Source organism: Trichechus manatus, unplaced genomic scaffold (assembly GCF_000243295.1).
Source record: "Trichechus manatus latirostris isolate Lorelei unplaced genomic scaffold, TriManLat1.0 scaffold00087, whole genome shotgun sequence".
Lineage (NCBI taxonomy): Eukaryota > Metazoa > Chordata > Mammalia > Sirenia > Trichechidae > Trichechus > Trichechus manatus.
This window is the reverse complement of record NW_004444023.1, coordinates 6,186,230-6,207,536: the sequence shown is the minus strand read 5'-3', so window position 1 is coordinate 6,207,536 and position 21,307 is coordinate 6,186,230. Positions and strand designations below refer to the sequence as shown.

At 45.3% G+C, this 21,307-nt stretch overlaps 1 protein-coding gene across 1 annotated transcript in view; it reads left to right on the top strand.

Moving 5' to 3' along the window:
• The first annotated feature begins 327 nt into the window (after nucleotides 1-327).
• LOC101341091 (transmembrane protease serine 9) overlaps nucleotides 328-21,307 on the top strand; it is a 36,373-nt gene continuing 15,393 nt past the window's right edge. Inside the window, exons 1-5 of the mRNA XM_004381852.2 lie at nucleotides 328-379; nucleotides 5,432-5,621; nucleotides 5,966-6,231; nucleotides 6,871-7,007; nucleotides 8,731-8,912. Coding sequence (XP_004381909.2) covers nucleotides 328-379; nucleotides 5,432-5,621; nucleotides 5,966-6,231; nucleotides 6,871-7,007; nucleotides 8,731-8,912 — 827 coding nt within the window. The remainder of the gene's footprint in view (nucleotides 380-5,431; nucleotides 5,622-5,965; nucleotides 6,232-6,870; nucleotides 7,008-8,730; nucleotides 8,913-21,307) is intronic.

Here is a 21,307-nt window from a genome sequence, read left to right as displayed (position 1 = left end):
GAAGGGGATGGTGGCGGCAGCAGAGTGCTCCAAGGACCCAGCACGCTGGAGGGCTGGTGGGGGGAGGGGGGTTGGTCATCTTGGGTGAGAAGCCACCAGCCAGAGCCCAAGGAGGTGCAGGGTGCCCCTCCTACCTCCCTGCTTGTCCCCCACCGGAGGACAGAACAGGAGGTGGGGGTGTGCCGATTCCAGGGTCAGAGGTTTGGAGATTCAAGGCGGGGAAGAGCAAAAGCAGACGGATTTCAGAAATGGGCGCTTCCAGGCGAGCCCTTAACACCCCTTCGACTTCTCCTCAGGCCCCGCCCTGCCCCCCACCCAAGAGCCGCCATGTGGCCCTTGGCCGCAGCAATCGCCTCCCTGACCGTGGCCGTGTCAGGCGGTAAGAACGCGAACGCGCGGGGGTGCGGGGGTGAAGGCGGGGTGGCCGCTCCCGACACTCGTGGGAGGGGTCAGGTGGAGGGGGGCGTGGGGGCATGGGAGCCGCGAGCTCCCCAACCGCCCCCTCCTCCGCTCACCTAGGGCCCGGGTCCCACCCGGACACCCCAGAGAGCTTCCTGCTTGTCCCTGTGTGACCCGGTTTCCCCGCTGGGATCAGCCCACCTTCCCCACTGACCCCAGCTCCTTCCCCTCTGACTGCAGTACCCTCCCTTGGGAATGCCTCCAACTCTTTTTCTGTGTCCTAGATCCTGCCCACCAGTCCCCTTCTCTAACTGCTCTACTCTGCACCCCAGCCCCACCCCAGTCCTCCAAAATACCCCCTCGGCAGCCCCCACCATATTCAATGCCTCCTGGCCTCCCTGGGGTCTCTGGGAGTCAGAGGAGTGGGATGGACACTGGTTCAAATCCTGCCGCTGCCCCTGCCACTGCCTCTGCCTGTTTCGTCTTCTGTAAGATGGAAGCGTATGAGTTCTTACCACAAAGGGTTGATGTGAATATTCAAAGGAGGTAATTCGAGTTAAGTGGTCAGTGAATGGCAGGTAGAAGAGACTCAAATATTAGTCATTATTATTACTTTATCTTATTATTATCTCTTCATTCTCAGCCTCTCCCAGAACCTGCTGGTTCACGTTGCCTTTAAGCCTTGGGGTGACCCAAAACCTATCTGACTCCACCTAAAGTTGATCTCCAAAGACTACTCTCCTCACACCTAAGCTCCTCTTTCCTGCCTTTGCAGGCAAGTTCTCTGGAAACCCTATCCATGCATTATTCATACATTCACTCATTCAACAACTTCCGAACACCAGGCACTGTGCTGGATACTGTACAAGCACAGACACAGTCCCAACTCCCAGCACCCAGAGCCTAGCGGGGACGGATGCAGACATTGTTCAGACAACTATCCAACTAATTAGTCAATAATTAGTTGCAACTGTGACATGAGACAAGGGTTCAAGGCATCAAGCCAGGAGCCCAGAGATTTAACAGCAGCTCCTGGCCCGGATGGCCTCCCAAAGGACTTGAACTGAGACTTGAAGGAGAACAAGGGGTCCACGGGGAGTCAGGCGCCTGGCACCAGCCTTGCCTATCTGTAGGGTAGCTCCTCTCCTTTGGTGACACTTCCAGGACTCATGTCCACGTCCTGAGTGCCTCCTGTCTGCCATGGCCCAAGGCTAAGAGCTCCACATGCATGGTCTTATGGAATGCTCAACAGCCTTATGAGGTGGTGTTGTGTGCCTTCAAGTGGATTCCAATTCATAAAACCCAACCCATTGCCGTCAAGTCAATTCCAACTCATAGCAATCTCATAGGACAGAATAGAACTGCCCCATAGGGTTTCCAAGGCTATAATCTTTATGGCTCAGCGTGCTCGGCTGCTAACTTAAAGGTCAGAGGTTTGAACCCACCAGCCACTCTGTGGGAGAAAGATGTGGCAGGCTACTTCTGTAAAGATTTACAGCCTTGGAAACCCGATGAGGCAGTTCTGCTCTGACCTATAGGGTTGCTATGAGTCGGAATCAACTCAGTGGCAGTGGGTTTGAGTCTTTTTAATCTTTATGGGAGCAGACTGCCTCATCTTTCTCCCATGGAGCAGGCAGGCTAGTGGGTTCAAACCACAGACCTTCTGGTTAGCAACCAAGTGCTTTAACCACTGCACCACCAGGGCTCCTCTTCCTACTCATAAACCAAAAAAAAAAAAAAAAAAACCCATTGCCATTGAGTCAATTCTGACTCATAGCAACCCTATAATGACAGAGTAAAACTTCCCCATAGAGTTTTCTGGGCTGTAATCTTTACAGGAGCAGGTTATCGGGTCTTTTCACCCAAGGAGCAGCTAGTGGGTTTGAACCACCAACCTTTCATTTAACAGCCGACTACTTAACCATTGCACCACCAGGGCTCCTTCCTTATGAGGCAAGTACACTATAATTACTCCACAGTTTCACAGCTGAAAAACCTAAGACTCAGAGACACAAGGGTCCTATTCCAAAGACACCAGCAGTGCCTGAGCCAGGATCCAAATCCAGCTTTGCCCTCCCAGCAAACCACTGTCTTAGTTTTCTAGCTAATGGTCTTCTGAAAGTCAATTCTTTTTCTTTCTTTTTTAATTAAATAAAAGTGCATTGGATCCCTGGGTGGTGCAAATAGTTAACACACTCAGCTGCTAACCGAAAGGAATGACAGAGTAGAACTGCCCAATAGGGTTTCCTAGGCTGTAACCTTTGCCAGGAGCCCTGGTGGTGCAGTGGTTAAGAGCTACGGTGAGCTACTGCTGCTAACCAAAAGGTCAGTGGTTCAAATCCATCAGCTGCTCCTTGAAAACCCTGTGGGGCAATTCTATCCTGTCCTATAGGGTCACTATGAGTTGAAATCAACTCAACGGCAATGGGTTTGGTTTTTGGTTTTTAATGTTTACAGAGCAGATTGCTAGGTCTTTCTCCTGGGGAGTCGCTGGGTAGGTTCAAACTGCCAACATTTTGGTTAACACCTGAGCACTATTAAATCCTACAACTGCCCAATGAGAGATGAACTATTACTATTCCTACTTTACAGCTGAGAAAATTGAGGCTGGAGACATGCACAGGATTATACAGTCAGGAAGTGGCAAACAGCTGCGATTGGCTTCCCTCTGTCCCACTGCCTACTGCGTGCCTCCAGTGCCCTGGACAGTGTCTGACACACACAGCATTCATTCATGGAGCACTTACTGTGTGCTAGGCACTGTGCTAGGTCCTGGGGATATTGCATTTATTAAGGCATTTACAGCGTCTGTGCTTAATGGAGCTTACAGTCAAGGTGGGGAGATAGAAAAAAAACATAAATGTAAATAAATAAGAAGAGAAATGAATAATGATCATTGCTCTGAAGAAAATCAACAGGGGGAATATAACAGAGAATGACTGGGGGTCAGTAGGGGCAACATTAGACCAGGTGGCCAGGGAAGGCCTCTCTGAGGAGATAACATTTGGGTTGAGCTCGCAGACATGGGATCTGTAGATTGTACACCATTGTCCAGTAGAACTTTCTGCAAATGAAGGGAAATGTTCTATAGCCACATTGTCCAATATGGTATCCACTGGCCACATGGGGCTATTGAGCATTTGAAAAGTGGCTGGTGCAAAGGAAGAACTAAATTTTAATTTTTATTTAATTTTAGTCAACTTACATTTTAATAGGCACATGTGCCTGGTGACTACCATATTGGACAGTGCAAGTCTAGAGAAGGAACATTCCAGGAAGAGGAAACAGCGAGTACAAAGGCTCTGAGGCTTGGCGTATTTGAAAAATAGGTCCAAGTGGCTGGAACAGATTGAATGAGGGGGCAGAGGTAAGAGATGGGGTCAGAGAGGCTGGCAGCAGCCAGATGATGAATAGTCCTGCAAACGGTGGAAAGGCTCTGGATTTTATTTTAAAGGAAGCCACAGCAGGATGTTAAACCTGGGAGTGTCATGGCCTAACTTGCCTTGTTCAAAGATCCCTCCAGTTGCTTTGAGAACAGTAGATCAGAAGAGTGCACAAATGGAAGCACTTAGGAGACTCTTGTAGTCATTTGGAGTCCCTGGATGGTGCAAATGATTAATGCTCTAGGCTGCTAACCAAAAAGTTGTGGTTCAAGTCCACCCAGAGGCACCTCAGAAGAAAGGTCTGGTGATCTACTTCTAAAAAAGCAACCACTGAAAACACTATGGAGCACAGTTCTACTCTGACACACATAGGGTCTCCATGAGTCGGAATCGACTCCATGGCAACTGGTTTGGTGGTGTAGTTGTGCAGACTAGGGAAGATAGGAACTTTGGACCAGTATGGTGGTAAGCCAGCTGGAGAGAATTCAAGAGATGATGAATATTTACGAGGTAAAACCAGCAGGACTTGTTGGTCATGAATAATGAAGGAAAGAGAAGAAGCAAGGCTGACTCCCAAGTTTGGAGTTGAACACCAAGCTGGGGAAGACTGAAAGGAACAGTTTTAGTTGAGAAAATCAAGTTGGGGATACAAAGTTTAAGATGCATGATAGACCTTCAAGTTGACAGTATTTACCTTTGGAGTTTAGAGGAAGAGCTCAGGGCTGGAAACATGAATTTGGGAGGAGTTAGCCTACGGATGGCATTTAAAACCAAAAATATATGTTGAAAGGTTAGATGTATGAATGGATGGATGGATGTGTGGATCAATGGGTGAATGATGATTAGGTGAATAGTAGATGGTAGTTGAATGATGGATGGTTTCTCGGTTGTTGATTGGGAGGTTTGGATGGGTGGGTGGATGGATGGTGGTTGGGTAGTTGCATGGATGGTTGGATGGGTGGATGGATGGATGGATGGATGATGGAAGGATGTATGTATGTATGGATGGATAAGTGGATGGAAGAATGGTTGGATGGGTAGGTGGATGGATGGATGATGGAAGGATGTATGTATGTATGGATGGATGTGTGGATGGAAGAATGGTTGGCTGGGTAGGTGGATGGGTGGATGGATGGATGGATGATGGAAGGATGTATGTATGGATGGATGGATGAGTGGATGGAAGAATGGTTGGATGGGTGGATGGATGGATGGATGGATGGATGGATGGATGGATGGATGATGGAAGGATGGACGGAAGGACGGATGGACGGATGGATAGATAGATACTCCCCAAGTAGATATATAAACCAGTATCACTTCTGCTGCCTGAAATCCGTCCTCATGTGGAAATGATAGAGAAAATGCAGGTGGAAGAAAGTCAGGCTTCTGCTTTCCTGTAAGAAGCATCCTCATTCCCTGAACCCCCATTGGAGAGTTTGGCATTTTTACAGAAAAGGAGGCTGTCTATTTGTTTTGACTTATTGATTGGATAGAAAATGACAACTCCCAGAGACTAATAAATGAACCATCAGTTCCTGGTCACCCAGAGCAAAATTCTGACCCTTTCCTCAAGCCCAGTAACCACAACTCCAAGCTTCCTCCTCCCCCTTGGATAAATTTTTCTACCAACTTCTCTCCTCCACCAGGCATCTCTCAGGAGTACCCCAAGATTCTGAATGGCACCAATGTAACCAATGGATTTCTCCCAGGTGGCTACACCTGCCTCCCCCACTCTCAGCCCTGGCAGGCGGCCCTACTAGTGAAAGGGAAGCTGCTCTGTGGGGGAGTCCTAGTCCATCCCAAATGGGTCCTCACTGCGGCACACTGTCTGAAGGAGTATGTGTGAGCCAGGGGAACATGGGGTAGGGATGAGAGTGGGACTGGGGTGGTTGGTGGGGGTGGAGTTGAATTTCAAGATAGGGTTGGGTTTGGGGTTGGGGAAGGGCACGGGGGTGAGAAATATTTGGTGTGGAGATCTGGCAGTCGTATGAGAATGGAGGTGAAGTAGGGGATTTGGTGGGACTGGAGTTGGAAGTGAGGAAAGAGATGTGTTTGATGTTTGGGGAGGAGGGAAGTAGGGTGGGGTGGGGTTAGGTTCGGGATGGGGAAGAGGCTGAGGGTAGGACTGGGATGGAGAAGGGTTCATCCTCTCCCCTAATCACCTCTTTCTTCACCCACAGTGGGTACGAAGTTTACCTGGGCAAGCATGCCCTGGGGCGTGTGGAGGCAGGTGAGCAGGTAAGGGAGGTAGTCCACTCTATCTCCCACCCTGAATACCAGATCAGCCCCACCCACCTGCACCATGACCATGACATCATGCTGCTGGAGCTACAGTCCCCGGTCCAGCTCACAAGCCACATCCGCGTCCTGCCCCTTTCCCACGTCTGCCTACCTTCTGGAACCTGCTGTCGAGTGTCTGGCTGGGGCACTACCACTAGCCCTCAGGGTATGTTCCTACATAAACTGGCTTGAAGGCTCACAGAATTGATGGGGGTGAAGGGTGAGGGGAACTGAGGCAGAGATGGGAGGAAAGGTGAAGGAGGATTCCCTTTTATTAACTAGAGCCCTTGGCAAGTCCTTAACATCATTAAGCTGTCTCCGGGTCTCATCTTCATATCTTTCCCCTCAATATGCCCATCTCTCTTCCCATCACTCTTTCCAACACTCTCACATCTCTTTCCGTCTTTCCTTCTAGTGTTTTTCCCATCTTGATTCTCTGTCTCTCACCATCTGTCTTCCTATTTCTTCCCAACTCCCTCTCTCCAACTTTCTTTCCCCATCTCTCACTCCATCTCTCTCATCTGTCTCCCCATTTATATCTCTTCCTTCCCAGTTCCCTGCCCCATCCCTCCCCATCTTTCCCTCCACTGTTCTCCCCATCTTTCTCTCCACCTCTCCCCCCACTTCTCTCCACATTTGTCTCTTCCATTACTTCCCCAGCTACATGCTTTATTTCTTCCCTCATCTTTCTCTTTCTATCTCTACTTTCTACCAACAATCTGCCCATGCAACTCTCCTATTTAACTGCCACCCCATAATCTGTCCAGAACAGCCAGCCTTAGACCTTTTTCTTTTTCCTTCCCAGTGAGTTACCCAAAAATCTTACAATGTGCCAACATCCAACTACACTCAGATGAAGAGTGTCGTCAAGTCTACCCTGGGAGAATCACTCCCAACATGCTGTGTGCTGGCACAAAAGAAGGTGGCAAGGATTCCTGTGAGGTGAGACCATGGAGTTCGTGGATTGGTACAGGCTAGGATGGGAAGCTAGAATGGAGTTGGGGGAAGATGCTTGGGGGAAGGCGGGAGGAAAAAGGATCTGCTTTCAGTCTTGGGAGAACAAGTATCTGTAAGATGAGATACCTCCTAGCATATGGGTTCAAGACAAACAGGGTACTCATGGATGGAAAATATAAACTCATCTTAAGCACCAGCTATGACTGACAGTGGCTGTCCAGATCCCTGTGTTGAGGTGTATAAAAGTTTAGGATTCTTCTGGTTGCAAGAGACAGACATTCAGCTCAAACTGGCTTAAACAAAAAGCCGATTCAAACTGACTTAGGAAAAAAAAAACTGGCTTTTGTAACTGAAAAGTCCAAAGGTTTCTCGCTTCAGGTACAGATGGATCCAGGTGCTCAAATGATGTTTTCAGGACTCTCTCTCTCTTTAACTCTCAGCAACTTTCTTTTCTGTTTTGGAAACTCTCTCTTCTGTTTTGGCTTCATTCTTATACAATGTCTAGATGGCCCAGGCAGATTTAGGCTTACATCCTACGCTCTAAGCAACTCTATTGGAAAGAGAGAACGCCTCTTTCCCAATAGTTGACACAAAAGTCTTGAGCATGAGTCTGACTTGAATCACGTGCCCATCCTAGAACCATCACTCTGGCCAGAATTGTGAGATTCTGTGATGGACAAAGTCTGGGTCATATGACTAACTGCGAGACTGAGCTAAACTATATAGATTGAGAGTATGGGAGGGATAGTTCCTCCAAAGGAAAATTCAGAGGGACTGGTACCAAAATAAGGGTAAGTGGATGTTACATGGGCAATGTCCAATAGAGGAGGCTTCTAAGATTGAGTTTTGTTTCAGTGCGAAAGAGTATAATGATGAATTAGTGATAGGTGCCTTGATGGATTAGTGAGATCTGCCTTGAATGCAGAGGAAGAAGTGGAAATACATGTGTGTTGCATACCCTACCAGAATGTGGATAGGTTAACTCAATAGTTGCTATTGTTGTTGTTAGGTGCTGTCGAGTAGATTGTCGACTCATGGCAACCCTATGTGACAGAATAAAACTGCCCCATAGGGTTTTCTAGGCTATAATCTATACGGGAGCAGATCGCCTCACCAGGTCTTTCTCCTGCAGAGCCACTGGATGGGTTCAAACTACCAACTTTTCAATTAGCAGCCAAGCACTTAACCGTTATGCCATCAGGGCCCCTTAACTCAATAGTAGGATGCCACAAAGGAACAATAATAAATCAGGAGCAGGGTCAGCTGGTAGTGGGGAGCCAAGGTGGGATGTGGTGCCAGGGAACCAAGAACAGGTGTATGAGGTAAGCTCCAAGAACAGGTGTATGTGCAAGCTGTCACCACTCTCATGAGACAGAGGACCAGAGAGAGACAGATAAGTAGTCTCTGTTTCTCATTTCTCTCTCTGTCTCTGTATCTTTCATGGGGTAAGGATGAGAATTGGACTGGGGTGGTGGTGGGGTTTCTTTCCCTGTCTCTCATTCTCTCTCCCCTCAGTGTTTGTCTTCTCATCTCTCTGTTTCTTTCTGTTGCTGTTGCTCTCACTCACCCTCTTTCTGTGTTCCTCTGACTATCTGTGTGCCTTTGTGTCTGTCTCTCTCCACCTTTTGCTCTCTCCCTACGTCTATCTGTCTCTGTCTTTGTTTATCCCTAGCAAGGACCCCATGTATCTCTCTCTCCTTCCACTTAGGGTGACTCTGGAGGCCCCCTAGTCTGTAACGGAACACTCCATGGCATCATCTCTTGGGGAGACTTCCCTTGTGGGCAGCCCAACCGACCTGGTGTCTACACTCGTGTCTCTCAATACGTTCCATGGATCTGGGAAACAATCCGAAAACACAAAACCCAGGAGCAGAAATGGACAAAGGGCCTGTAATAAAAGTGGGGTTCACTTCCTGCCTCCTTCCTCCCCCATGCCCTCCTTCCTCAGTCTACCCAGCCCTCCTCTGCCTCTCCCAAAGTGTTCCATTCTAGCTAATGACCCATGTTCTCAAAATCTTCAATCCCAGCCGATGTTCTATCTTTCAGAAGCATTTAGTCACTGCCAACATTGTGGTCTCCCAAATGTTGCATCCCTGAAACATACCAGTCCCCTGAATGTCCCCAACCCAAACAACATTCCAGATCTCCTAAATGTTTCAACGTGGCTAACATAGACCCAAAAGCCCTGGTGGTACAATGGTTAAGCGCTTGGCTGCTAACCAAAAGGGCTGTGGTTTGAACCCACCAGCTGCTCCATGGAAGAAAAGACCTGGTGATCTGCTCCCGTAAGGATTTCAGCCTAGGAGACCCTATGGGGAAGTTCTACTCTTTCCTATAAGGTCGCTGTGAGTCAGAATCGACTCCATCACATACAACAACAACATAGATCCAGATGGTGTTCTGAATGTTCTATCCGTGGCTACATTCATAAATACCTACATCGAGCCATCTCAACAATATTCTATGTCCCGTGAACAGACTTTCATTGAGAACATGCTATAACCACCTCAAATATTTAGTCATCGTCAATATTCTAGATATTTCTATGTTTTGTACTGTAGAAGGCTCTAGACTCCCATAACATTTCATCCTGAAAATATTTTCCTGTGCCCAGAATCTTCTACCCTGGCAACATCCTATGCTTTCTGAATGGTTCATCACCACCAACACTGGATCCTCATAATGGTTCATCCTCATACTGTTCTCGGTCCCTAAATGTTGTATTCCTACCTGCATCCTGTATTCTGCCAACATTCTGCCTCTGCTAACATTCTCTTTCTCAAAGCCGCCATTCCCACTAATGAACAACATCACTCTAGATTCTAGAGTGATGAGGTTCCATATCCCAAGCGGCCTCTGTATCTGGACCCTTTTGCCCACCAAATGTCTGATCCTCATATCTCCTCCACAAACATCCTTTTTCAATGACTATTGCTGTTACATCCTTTCCCATGTCTCCAAAATGTTGTGCTCAGCCCCTGGAGTCCTTGCTTGGTGTCTACGAACTCTATGACCTTGAGCAAGTCATAAAACTCGTAGCTCTCTGTTTTCTCATCTGTAAAATGGGCTCTTAATTTTCTTGCATAGCATTTTTATGAGGATAAATGTCAATCGTTTACCACTATTATTACTGCATGAGTCCCTGTACAATACACCCTTAGAATGTTAATAACAACCACTCAAACTGCGGAGCGTCCACAACTGTTGCATTCATTTACTTTCTCCATCAGACACTTATTAAGTGCTGACAATTTTACTTATTTGTTTAACAAGCATTGGTCCCTTCTTAGCCAGACACTGTTGTAGACACTGGTGATAAAAAGTGAATTAAACAACAAATATGGTATGATCAACATTCCTACGTGGCACAAACAGTTTGCACTCACTCCACTAAAAACCTACAAGTAGGCGGTTTGAACCTCCCCAGTGGTACTGCAAAAAAAATGTCTGGTGATCTGTCTCCATGAAAAGAATCCAAGAAGACCCTATGGAGCAGTTCTACTCTGTTACACATGAGGTCGCCATGAGTCAGAATCAACTTGACTGCAGTGGGTTTGCTTTTTTGGTTTACTGTATGATCCCACTTACATGAAATATCTAACATAGGTAAATCTATAGACACACACACACACACACACACACACACATACACAAGATTAGTGGTTACCGGGGGTGGGAGAAGGAGGGAATGGGAAGTAAAAAAAGAAATATGTCATATATTCAAATAAACTACCAAGAATGTGTAATCTTGGGGGAAAAAAAGGAAGAAAATTAAACAGACAAAAATTTCTGCCTTTGTGGGAAAGATTAGTCCAAAGAACAAATGGACCACAACTACCATAGCCTCCACCAGACGGAGTCCAGCACAACTTGATGGTGCCCAGTTACTACCACCAATTGCTCTGACAGGGATCAAAATAGAGGGTCCTGGACAGAACTGGAGAAAAATGTAGAACAAAATTCTAACTCACACACACAAAAAAAGACCAGAATTACCAGTCTGACACAGACTGGAGAAGCCCCAAGAGTATGGCCCCCAGAAACCCTTATAGCTCAGTAATGAAGTCAGTCCTGAGGTTCACCCTTCAGTCAAAGATTAGACAGGCCCATAAAACAAGACGAGACTAAATGGGCACACCAGCCCAGGGGCAGGGATGAGAAGGCAGGAGGGGACAGGAAAGCTTGTAATGGGGAACCCAAGGTCGAAAAGGGGGGAGTGTTGACATGTCATGGGGTTGGCAACTAATGTCACAAAACAATATATGTACTAATTATTTAATGAGAAACTAGTTTGTTCTGTAAACCTTCATCTAAAGTACAATAAATGAAATAAAAATTCTCCCTTTATTGGGCTTACATTCTTTGGGAGAAGACACACCATTAAAAAGATGAATAAAGAAATAGACTGTCTGTTGGTGATAAGGAAAACCAACACATTGCCACTGAGCTGATTCCAACCCTTAGACCTCATGTGATAGAGTACAGCTGCCCCATAGTGTTTCCAAGGCTATAATCTTTATGGGAGCAGATCATCAGGTCTTTCTCCTGTGGCGCGGTTGGTGGGTTCGAATTGCTGACTTTTTGATTGGCAGCTGAGTGCTTAACCACTGCTCCTTGGTGGTGATAAAGCCACGGCCAAAAAATGAAGCAAGGACAAAGAATAAGGGATATTTGGTTGGGTGGTGATTGCTATTTTAAAGATGATGGTCGGGGAAGAAGACCTAACTGAGGTGATGACATTTGAGGAAAGACAGGATGGAGGGATGGAGCTAGGTACATATCTGGGGGACAGCATCCCAAGTAGAGAGTATAGCAAGTGCAAAGGCCATGAGGCAGGAGCCTGCCTGGTGTGAGTGAAGATCAGTAAAGAGGCTGAAGAGGCCAGTGTGGCTGGAACAGAGTGAGTGAGAGTGAGAGGGACAGGAGATGAGGTCAGGGACAGACCTGGGCAGATCACACAAGGACTTGTGAACCAGGGTGTGGGCTTTGCTTTGACTTTGAGTGAGGCAGGAGAGTTCTGTGGAGAGATGTGAGCTGACTTGGGTGTGAACAGGGTCCCTTTGGCTGCCATGTGGGGAACAGACTGAAGAGGGTGAGAGAGGAAGCAGGAAGATCTGTGAGGAGAAGATTTCAATAACCCAGGTGGGAGGTGACAACACCTGGACCAGAGTGATGCCTGTGGAGGGGTTGAGAAGAGGTCAGATTCTGCATCTGTTTGAAGGGATTTCTGGATAAGTGTCTGAGACCTGGTGATGCAATGGTTAAGCACAACTGAAAGGTTGGTTGTTCAAGCCCACCCGGTGGCAGAAAAAAGACCCCGAATCTGCTCCTGTAGAGATTACAGCCAAGAGAAGCCTATGGGGCGGTTCTACTCTGCCACATGGGGTCGTTATGAGTCAGAAATCGACTTGATGGCACCGAACAACAACAACATCTGCTGACATTGGATGGAGGGATAGGAGAAAAAGAGAAGAGTCAAGGATGACTCCAATGTTTTGACCTGAGCAACTGGAAGGATGGAGCTACTACCATTTATTAAAACTTTAGGAGGAACTGGTTTGCAGGGAAAGATCAGAAGTTTTTTGTTATTGTTGTTGCTTTGCTTTTTTTTTTTTTTTTAAACTGGTTATTGAACAAGCAAGTGGCAAAAAATTCTGCTCTCCAGGAATTTACAAAAATAACTAAACTGAGTAATTAGATTATTATGATTTCTATGTGATAATTTTTGTGATGATTGTAAACAGAATTTTCTATTACAGAATTAGGGGGAACCTATTTTGAATAATGAAGTTCCTGGGTGGCACAAATGGTTAAGTGCTCAGCTACTAACTGAGAGGTTGGTGGTTTGAACTCACCCAGAGATGTCTTGGAAGAAAGACTTGGCAATCTACTTCCAAAAGACCACAATCATTGAAAACTCTGTGGAGTGCAGTTCTATTTTGAAATACATGGGATCACCGTGAGTTAGAATCAACTCCACTGCAACTGGTTTATTTATTTATTTATTTATTTTGAATAGGGTGGTCAGGGAGGGCTTCTCAGAGGAGGTGGCATTTGTCTAAAGAGCTAAAGGATGAGAAGAAGCCAGCTTTGCCAAGAATAAGAGAAATATCCTTGAAAGAGGAGGACCACCAGTTTAAAGCACCTGAATTTAGCCTATTCTGGGATCTAATGAAAGGCTAGTACTAGGAACTGGAGAGTAATGATGGAGGAAATGAAATTGGAGAATTTCATTTCAGCTGGGCCCAAACACGGAGGATGTTTAGGCTGGGGTGAGGGGTTTGGTCTCTATTCCAGTGGGATGGGGAGCCCCTAAAGGGTAGTGAGTAGGGGAAGATCATATCTGATATCATATCTGAAATCACTCTGGCTGCTGGGTTGGGAGGTGAAGAGAAGGGGGCCAGAGTGTAGATTCAGGGAGACTAATCAGGAGGCTAAATTGAGATGACTGGGTGGGCAAGGGTGAGGGATAGCTTGGGCCAGCATGACAACAAAGATGGAGAGACCTAGATAGACTGGATAGAGAGTTTTGCAGTACCATCAAAGAAACTAGTGAAATTTGTGGAGGCGAAGACAAGGGAAGTGTGGAGGATGACTGCCCCATCACCCTTGGTTCCTACAGGGGGAGACTAGAGCTAAGTGGTTAAGAGCACTGATGGTGAAATCCGAAAGTGCTTTTACGATGTTGCCACTTTTTCTTTTGGAAGCCTCAGTTTCTTCACCTGGTAATAACAGGACCAGCTGCTCAGGGCTATTGAAAAGATTGAGCAATAGATTGGCAATGCAAAGACACATAGTAACAAAGACAATAGCAAAAGATATACAATAATAAAGATAAGAGCAAAAGATACACAATAATAAAGATAATAGCCGAAGATACAAAATAATATAGTAGGAAAAGATACACAATAATGAAAACAACAGCAGAAGATTCACAATGATAAAGACATAGCAGAAGGGAATGGAGATTAAAAGGAATAAAATAAACAAGAAGGGCCTTGTATGAATCACTAATAAGAACGTGCCATCAATTAATTCAACTCTCTCTGCCTGAGGACCAGGAATTATCTAAATATTTTACTAAACTTTTGTTTTTATTGTGGTAAATGTATATGTAACAAATCATTTGCCATTTCAATATTCTTTGCGTGTACAATTCAGTGACATCAGTTATGTTTATCATGTTGTCCTACTCTTACTATTACCTGCTTCCAAATTTTCCCATCACTTTTAACAGAAGCTGAGTGTCCCCTAAGCAGTGAGTCCTCCTTTTTCCCTCCCTCCAGGGCTCCTGACTGCCAACAACACTTTAATTCAGAAAGTCCAGCCAGATGATGAAGTTTTGTCCTTGCCTTCCTCCTTCCTCTCCAGGGATTTCACAGCCACCTCTGCCTTCAGCTTCCTGTTTGTACCCAGGATAATTTTAACAACAATGGAAGCCTGTGCAGGAAGGAATTTGCAGATCAGGCTGAGGAGAGAATGGAGACGGCAGGAAAGAAAGAAGTGCGTGCGCGCGCACGCGCGCGCGTGCGTAGTGGTCTAAGGAGTAACAGTACTTCTTTGTATTCCTCTGACCCAGGTACAGTACATAAAGCCCTTTCATTCTTTTCTCAAAGTCCCCAGTTGGAGAAATGTCAGCCTCCCCATTTAAATATACCATACCCGTTGCCGTGGAGTCAATCCCGACTCATGGTGACCCTATAGGACAGAGTAGAACTGCCGCATAGGGTATTCTAGGTTGTAATCTTTACGGAAGGCGCCCTGGTGGCCCAGTGGTTAAAGCACTTGGCTACATGGGGATGAAGATGTGGCTGGCAGTCTGCTTTGGTAAAGACTATAGCCTTGGAAATCCTATGGGGCACATTCTACTCTGTCCTATAGGGTTGCTGTGAGTCAGAATCCACTTGGCAGCAGTGGGTTTGTTTTTGGATTTTTTGGAATCTTTTTAGAAGCAGATTGCCAGGTCCTTCTTCCACGGAGTCGCTGGGTGGGTTTGAACTGCTGACCTTTCGATTAGCAGCTGAGCGCTTTAACCACTGCACCACCAGGGCCCCTTCTCCCGTTTTTACAGAAGTATAAACGTAGGCTAAGGAAAATTCACTTTCACCGATGATTTGAACCCATCCAGGCTGATGGAAGGAGTCCCAGGGTGGCACAAACATTTAGCTCATCCCCTGCCCTAAAGGTAGGAGGTTCAAGTCCACCCAGAAGCACCTCAGAAGAAAGGCCTGAAAATCTGATTCTGAAAAATCAGCCATTGAAAACCCTATGGAGGTGGAAACAACCAAAATGTCCATCAGCAGATGAATGGGTAAACAAAAGGTGGTATATGCACACAATGGAATAGTACTCAGCCATAAAGAGAAATGAAGCCCCGATGCATGCGACTGCATGGATGAACCTTGAAAACATCATGTTGAGTGAAGTAACTCAGAGGGCCCAGGCCAAGCTCAGCCACTTCCCCAGCATGAGACCCAACAGTGTAAGGTGCTCGGTTGGTATATTAACTTCCTAGGGCTGCTGTCACAAAATACTATAGATTGGGTGGCTATTAAGAACAGAAATTTACTGTCTCACAGTTCTGGAGGCCGGAAGTCCAAGTCAGGCCATGTTGATTTCTTTTGAGGGCTTTGAGGGAGGAACTGCTCCATGCCTCTCTCCTAGCTTCTGGTGGTGACCAGTGATTTTTGGCTTTCTTTGGCTTGCTGTTGCATCTGCCTCCTTTGTCGTATGGCCATCTTCCCTCTGTCTCCCTGTCTCTGTGTCTCTTCTGCTCTTTTATAAGAACACTAGTCATATAAGAATAAGACCCACCCTACTCCAGTATGACTGTTATGGATTGAATTGTGTCCCCCCAAAATGTGTGTCAACTTGGCTAAGCCATGACTCTCAGTACTGTGTTATTGTCCTCCGTTTTGTGATTCTGATGTAATTATCCTATGTGTTGTAAATCCTAACCTATATGATGATAATGAGGCAGGATTAGAGGCAGTTTTGTTAATGAGGTAGGGCACAATCTACAGGATTCGTTGTATCTTGAGTCAATCTCTTTTGAGATATAAGACAGAGAAGTGAGCAGAGAGGAGAGGGACCTCATTACCACCAAAAAAGAAGAGCCAGGAGTGGAGCACATGCTTTGGACCCAGGTTCCCTGTGCTGAAAAGCTCCTAGACCCAGGGGAAGATTGATGTCAAGGACCTTCCCCCAGAGCAAACAGAGAGAGAGAAAACCTTCCTCTGGAGCTAGCCCCCTTAATTCAAACCTCTGGCCTCCTAAACTGTGAGCAAATAAATTTCTCCTTGTTAAAGCCATCCACTTGTGGTATTTCTGTTACAGCAGCATTAGATAACTAAGACAATGACCTCATGTTAACCTAACTGATGACATATTCGAAGACTCTATTTCCAAACAGGGTCACATTCGCAGACATTAGGGTTAGAACTTCAGCATATCTTTTTGTGGGACACAATTCAACCCATAACAGTTGAGATCTCCAGTCTAGTGAAGGCAATGGGCATATAAGACCAACTTTCCATTATAAGTGGTTAAGTGTTAAGATTGAGAGAAGCAGACAGGTTGTGAGAGGATTGAGGAGGCAAGACACCCAGGTCAGGCTTTTTGGAGAAGGGGACATTTGAGATGGGTATTGAAAGATGATGTGGTGGTCATCCTACAGAAACAGGATGGATTCCCCATTCAAAATTTGGTTCAGATGTCAAGATTAATGACACTATACATGCACCAAGACATCCATCCTGTTTCTGTGAGGTGATCACAACAGTTGGCACTATGAGCAGAATTCTAGGTGATCATCACCTAGAAGCAAGGGTGGTGAGACTTCATCTCACGTACTTTGGACATGTTATCAGGAGGGATCAGTCCCTGGAGAAGGACATCATGCTTGGTAAGGTAGAGGGTCAGCGAAAAAGAGGAAGACCCTGAAGAAGATGGATTGACACAGTGGCTGCAACAATAGGCTCAAACATAGCAATGATTGTGAGGATGGTGCAGGACCGGGCAGTGTTTTGTTCTGTTGTACATAGGGTCGCTATGGTCAGAACCAACTCTATGGCACCTGGCAACACCACCACCACCACCACCATCATAGTTTTTCTTCTTTTGCTTCGGCTCTGCTGCATGCTGGCATACATGTACTTTGAGCTGTGTTGCTTAGTTTTGCATTTGCTGAGTCCTCCCAAGCTTCTGTTATAGATTTAACCAATCTAAGTCAGAAGTTTCTATAACTGGAATTTCAGGGACCAGAGTACTAGACTGGGATGCTCCTTGAAGTAGCCTTGGGTCATGTGTCTTGGCCTGGACCTGTGTATCTGTGTATCTGTGTCTTGATTCCATCGTACACCATGATTGAGCCCTGACTCAGGGAAATGACTCTTACCTGTGACCATCGGTTGTGTGTCTCAACCAGGCATTGGGCTCCATTCTATAGAGGAAGCACTTAGGAGAAAGATTGATAGCCCATTCAATATGCAAACCCATTGAGTGTCTTTTCTTGTGAATGGATAAATAAAATATGGTACATATACAAAATGGGATACTACACAGCCATAAAGAGAAATGAAGTCCTGATGCATGCAACTACATGGATGGACCTTAAAAACATCATGCTGAGCAAAATAAATCATTATACGAGAAGAGCAGTTACAGTGTAACCTACTGAGGCCACACTCCTTAAAGCAGAGGGTACATTTGTTGTTAGTTGCCTTTGAGTTGGCTCCAACTCATGGCGCCCTTTTGTATTACAGAACAAAACATAGCCCCTTCCTGTGCTATCTTGTAAGGAGCCTTGGCGGCACAGTGGGTTAAGTACTTGGTTGCTAACCAAAAAGTTGGCAGTTCGAACACACCAGCTGCTCCGCAGGAGAAACATGTAGTGGTTTGCTTCCATAAAGATGTACAGCCTGGGAAACCCTATAGGGGCAGTTCTACTCTCTCCTGTAGGGTTACTATGAGTCAGAATCGATTTGACAGCAACGGGTACAGGTATGGCTACTCTGACCCAAAGAGTAATAAATTAAAAAAGTTTTTGCCACTTACAATTAGCTTGACGAAGTGGGACCCACTGACCCTCTGTACCCACCTCCCCATTAAAATAGCTGATATAACCCAATATAAATCAAAACAGGGCCTTCAAGGATTGGATTCATTATACAAGATCTGTTTAGAGAATGAATGATTCTCTCCACTGCTTCTCCATTTAACAGGCCAGTTAGGCCTATTCTAAAACCTGGAAAGAGCAAATGACACCTCATGGTGGATTATCACAACCTTAACTGCCATAGTTCCACCCATTAAAGCTACAATACCAAATATTACCTAAATTACATCACTCCATACAATCAGCAATTTAGCCCTGGCCAGCAATCGGCCCTATCTGCACATTTTTACAGACCCTTGGGCCATTAGGTCCCTGGGTGGTGCCAAAGATTTGTGGTTCTAACTCACCCAGTGGCATCTTGGGAGAAAGGCCTGGTGATCTGCTTTAATAAAGATTACACCCAAGAAAACCCTATGGAGCACAGTTCTACTCCGTAATACATGGGGTTATCACGAGTCAGGATAGACAGATAACAGCAGCAACAATTCCTTATCCAAGGCTGACCCCTTTGGGGTAAAGAACTCTGTGACTCTCTTGTCTCACAGATACCCAAAATATTAACTAAAGTCACATACACATACGAAAGCCATGATACAAGGCCTCACCAAGACACTCCTTATTCCCTTTGGTGTTCTATCCATTATTGGTAGTGACCAAGGCACTGATTTCACTTCTCCAAATACTCAGTGCATGCTGGGCTCTTGAGCAAGGCATTCAACAAAACTGTCACCCCCCGCACGGGCTCCATGGGCCTCATAGAGCACCATAATGGCCTACTTAAGCAAGTTCAAATTCAACGAAATGCAACATGGCACACTTCATTTGTCAGTCAAGCATCAGGGGTGAATCACACAGTGAAACCTGTGAGAACCAAAACCTGACAGGACTGCCTTGTTTTTCCAGGTTTTGAAAGTTTTCTGCCTTTGACAGGGTGCAGTCCTGCCGCTTTTCTATCACTTGACTTAGTGAAAAATATTTGAGTTTTCCTTCTCTGACAGGTTTCCACCTTACACAGGTTCAAGCTTCTGCAGGTTTTATTGTAATGAAGAGTCTAAATCCACTTTTGTGTGGGGGTGTGTGTGGTGAAAACATACACAACAAAACCTTCACCAGTTCAACAATTTCCATATGTACAACTCAGTGGCATTGATTACATTCATGTTGAGCGCCATTTTCGCTACTCTTTTCCAAATTATTCCCCCACCATTAACATAAACTCTTCCCTGGGTGGTACAAATGGCTATGTGCTAGACTACCAGCTGAAAAGTTGGCAGTTTGAACCCACCCAGAGGCTCCTCAGAGGACAGGCCTGGCGATCTGCTTCTGAAAGATCACAGCCTTAAAAACCTTATGGATCCCTGAGACTATCACCCTGAGATACTCTTTAAACCTTGAACCAAAACTATTCCATGAGGTCATCTTTTAGCTAAATAACAGGTTAGCTCATAAAATAAACAATATCACCCTTGAGTACTGTGCTCCTTTAAAAAACCATCTGTCCATCCACCTACAGTCACCTGCTCTTCAAAAAAGGCCCAAAGTCCATTAAATGGGGAAAAGACAGTCTTTTTAACAAATGGTGCTGGCATAACTGGATGTCCATCTGTAAATAAATGAAACAAGACCCATACCTCACACTATACACAAAAACTAACTCAAAATGGATCAAAAACCTAACTATAAAACTCAAAACTATAAAGATCATAGAAAAAAAAATAAGGTCAAAGCTAGAGGCCCTAATACACAGCATAAACAGGATACAAACCATAACTAACAATACACAAATACCAGAAGATAAGCTAGAGAAGTGGGATCTTCTAAAAATTAAACACTTAGGCTCATCAACAGATTTTACCAGAAGAATAAAAAGAGAACCTACAGATTGGGAAAAAAAAATTTGGGTATGACAAATCCGACAAAGGTCTAACCTCTAAAATCTATAGGAAAATCCAACACCTCTACAACAAAAAGAAAAATCCATTTAAAAAAATGGGCAAAGGGTATGAACAGTCACTTCATCAAAGAAGACATTCAGGTGGCTAACAGACACATGAGGAAATGCTCAAGATCACTAGCCATTAGAGAAATGCAAACCAAAACTAAAATGAGATACCATCTCACCCTGGCATTACTGACACGAATCATAAAAACAGAAAATAACAAACGTTGAAGAGGCTTCAGGGAGATTGAAACTCTTAAGCACTGCTGGTGGGAATGCAAAATGGTACAACCATTTTGGAAAACGATATGGCACTTCCTCAAAAAGCTAGAAATAGAAATACCATACGATCCAGCTATCCCACTCCTAGGAATATATCTTAGAGAAATAAGAGCCGTCACTCGAATAGACAAATAGACACCCAAGTTCGTTGTAGTAGTATTCACAATAGCAAAAAGATGGAAACAACCTAAGTACCCATCAACAGATGAATGGATAAAATATGGTACATACACACAATGGAATACTATGCAACAATAAAGAACAATGATGAATCTGTGAAACGTCTCACAACATGGATGAACCTGGAGGGCGTTATGCTGTGAAAAAAGTCAATCACAAAAAGACAAATATTGCATGAGATCAGTGTTATAAAAATTCATGAAAAGGTTTACACACAGAAAGAAACAATCTTTGGTGGCTACTAGGGAGGGGAGGGAAACCCTGGTGGTGTGGTGGTTAAGAGCTATGGCTGCTAACAAAAAGGTCAGCAGTTTGAATCCACCAGGGGCTCCTTGGAAACCCTACGGGGCAATTCTACTCTGTCCTATAGGGTCACTATGCTTCAGGATCAACTTGACGGCAATAGGTTGGGGTTTTTTTTTGTTTGTTTGTTTAGGGAAGGAAAGGATAGGGAGGGAAAAACACTAAATAGGCAATAAATAAATGGTAACTTTGGCAAAGGGTAAGACAGTACACAATACGGGGGAGGTCAGCACAACTTGACCAAGGAAAGGTCATGGAAGCTTCATAGACACATCCAAACTCCCTGAGGGACTGAATTACTGGGATGAGAGCTGGGGATCATGGTCTTGGGGGACATCTAGCTCAATTGTCATAACATAGTTTATAAGGAAAACGTTCTGCATCCTACTTTGGTGAGTAGCATCTGCGGTCTTAAAAGCTTGTGAGCAGCAATCTAAGATACTCCACTGGTCCCACCCCATCTGG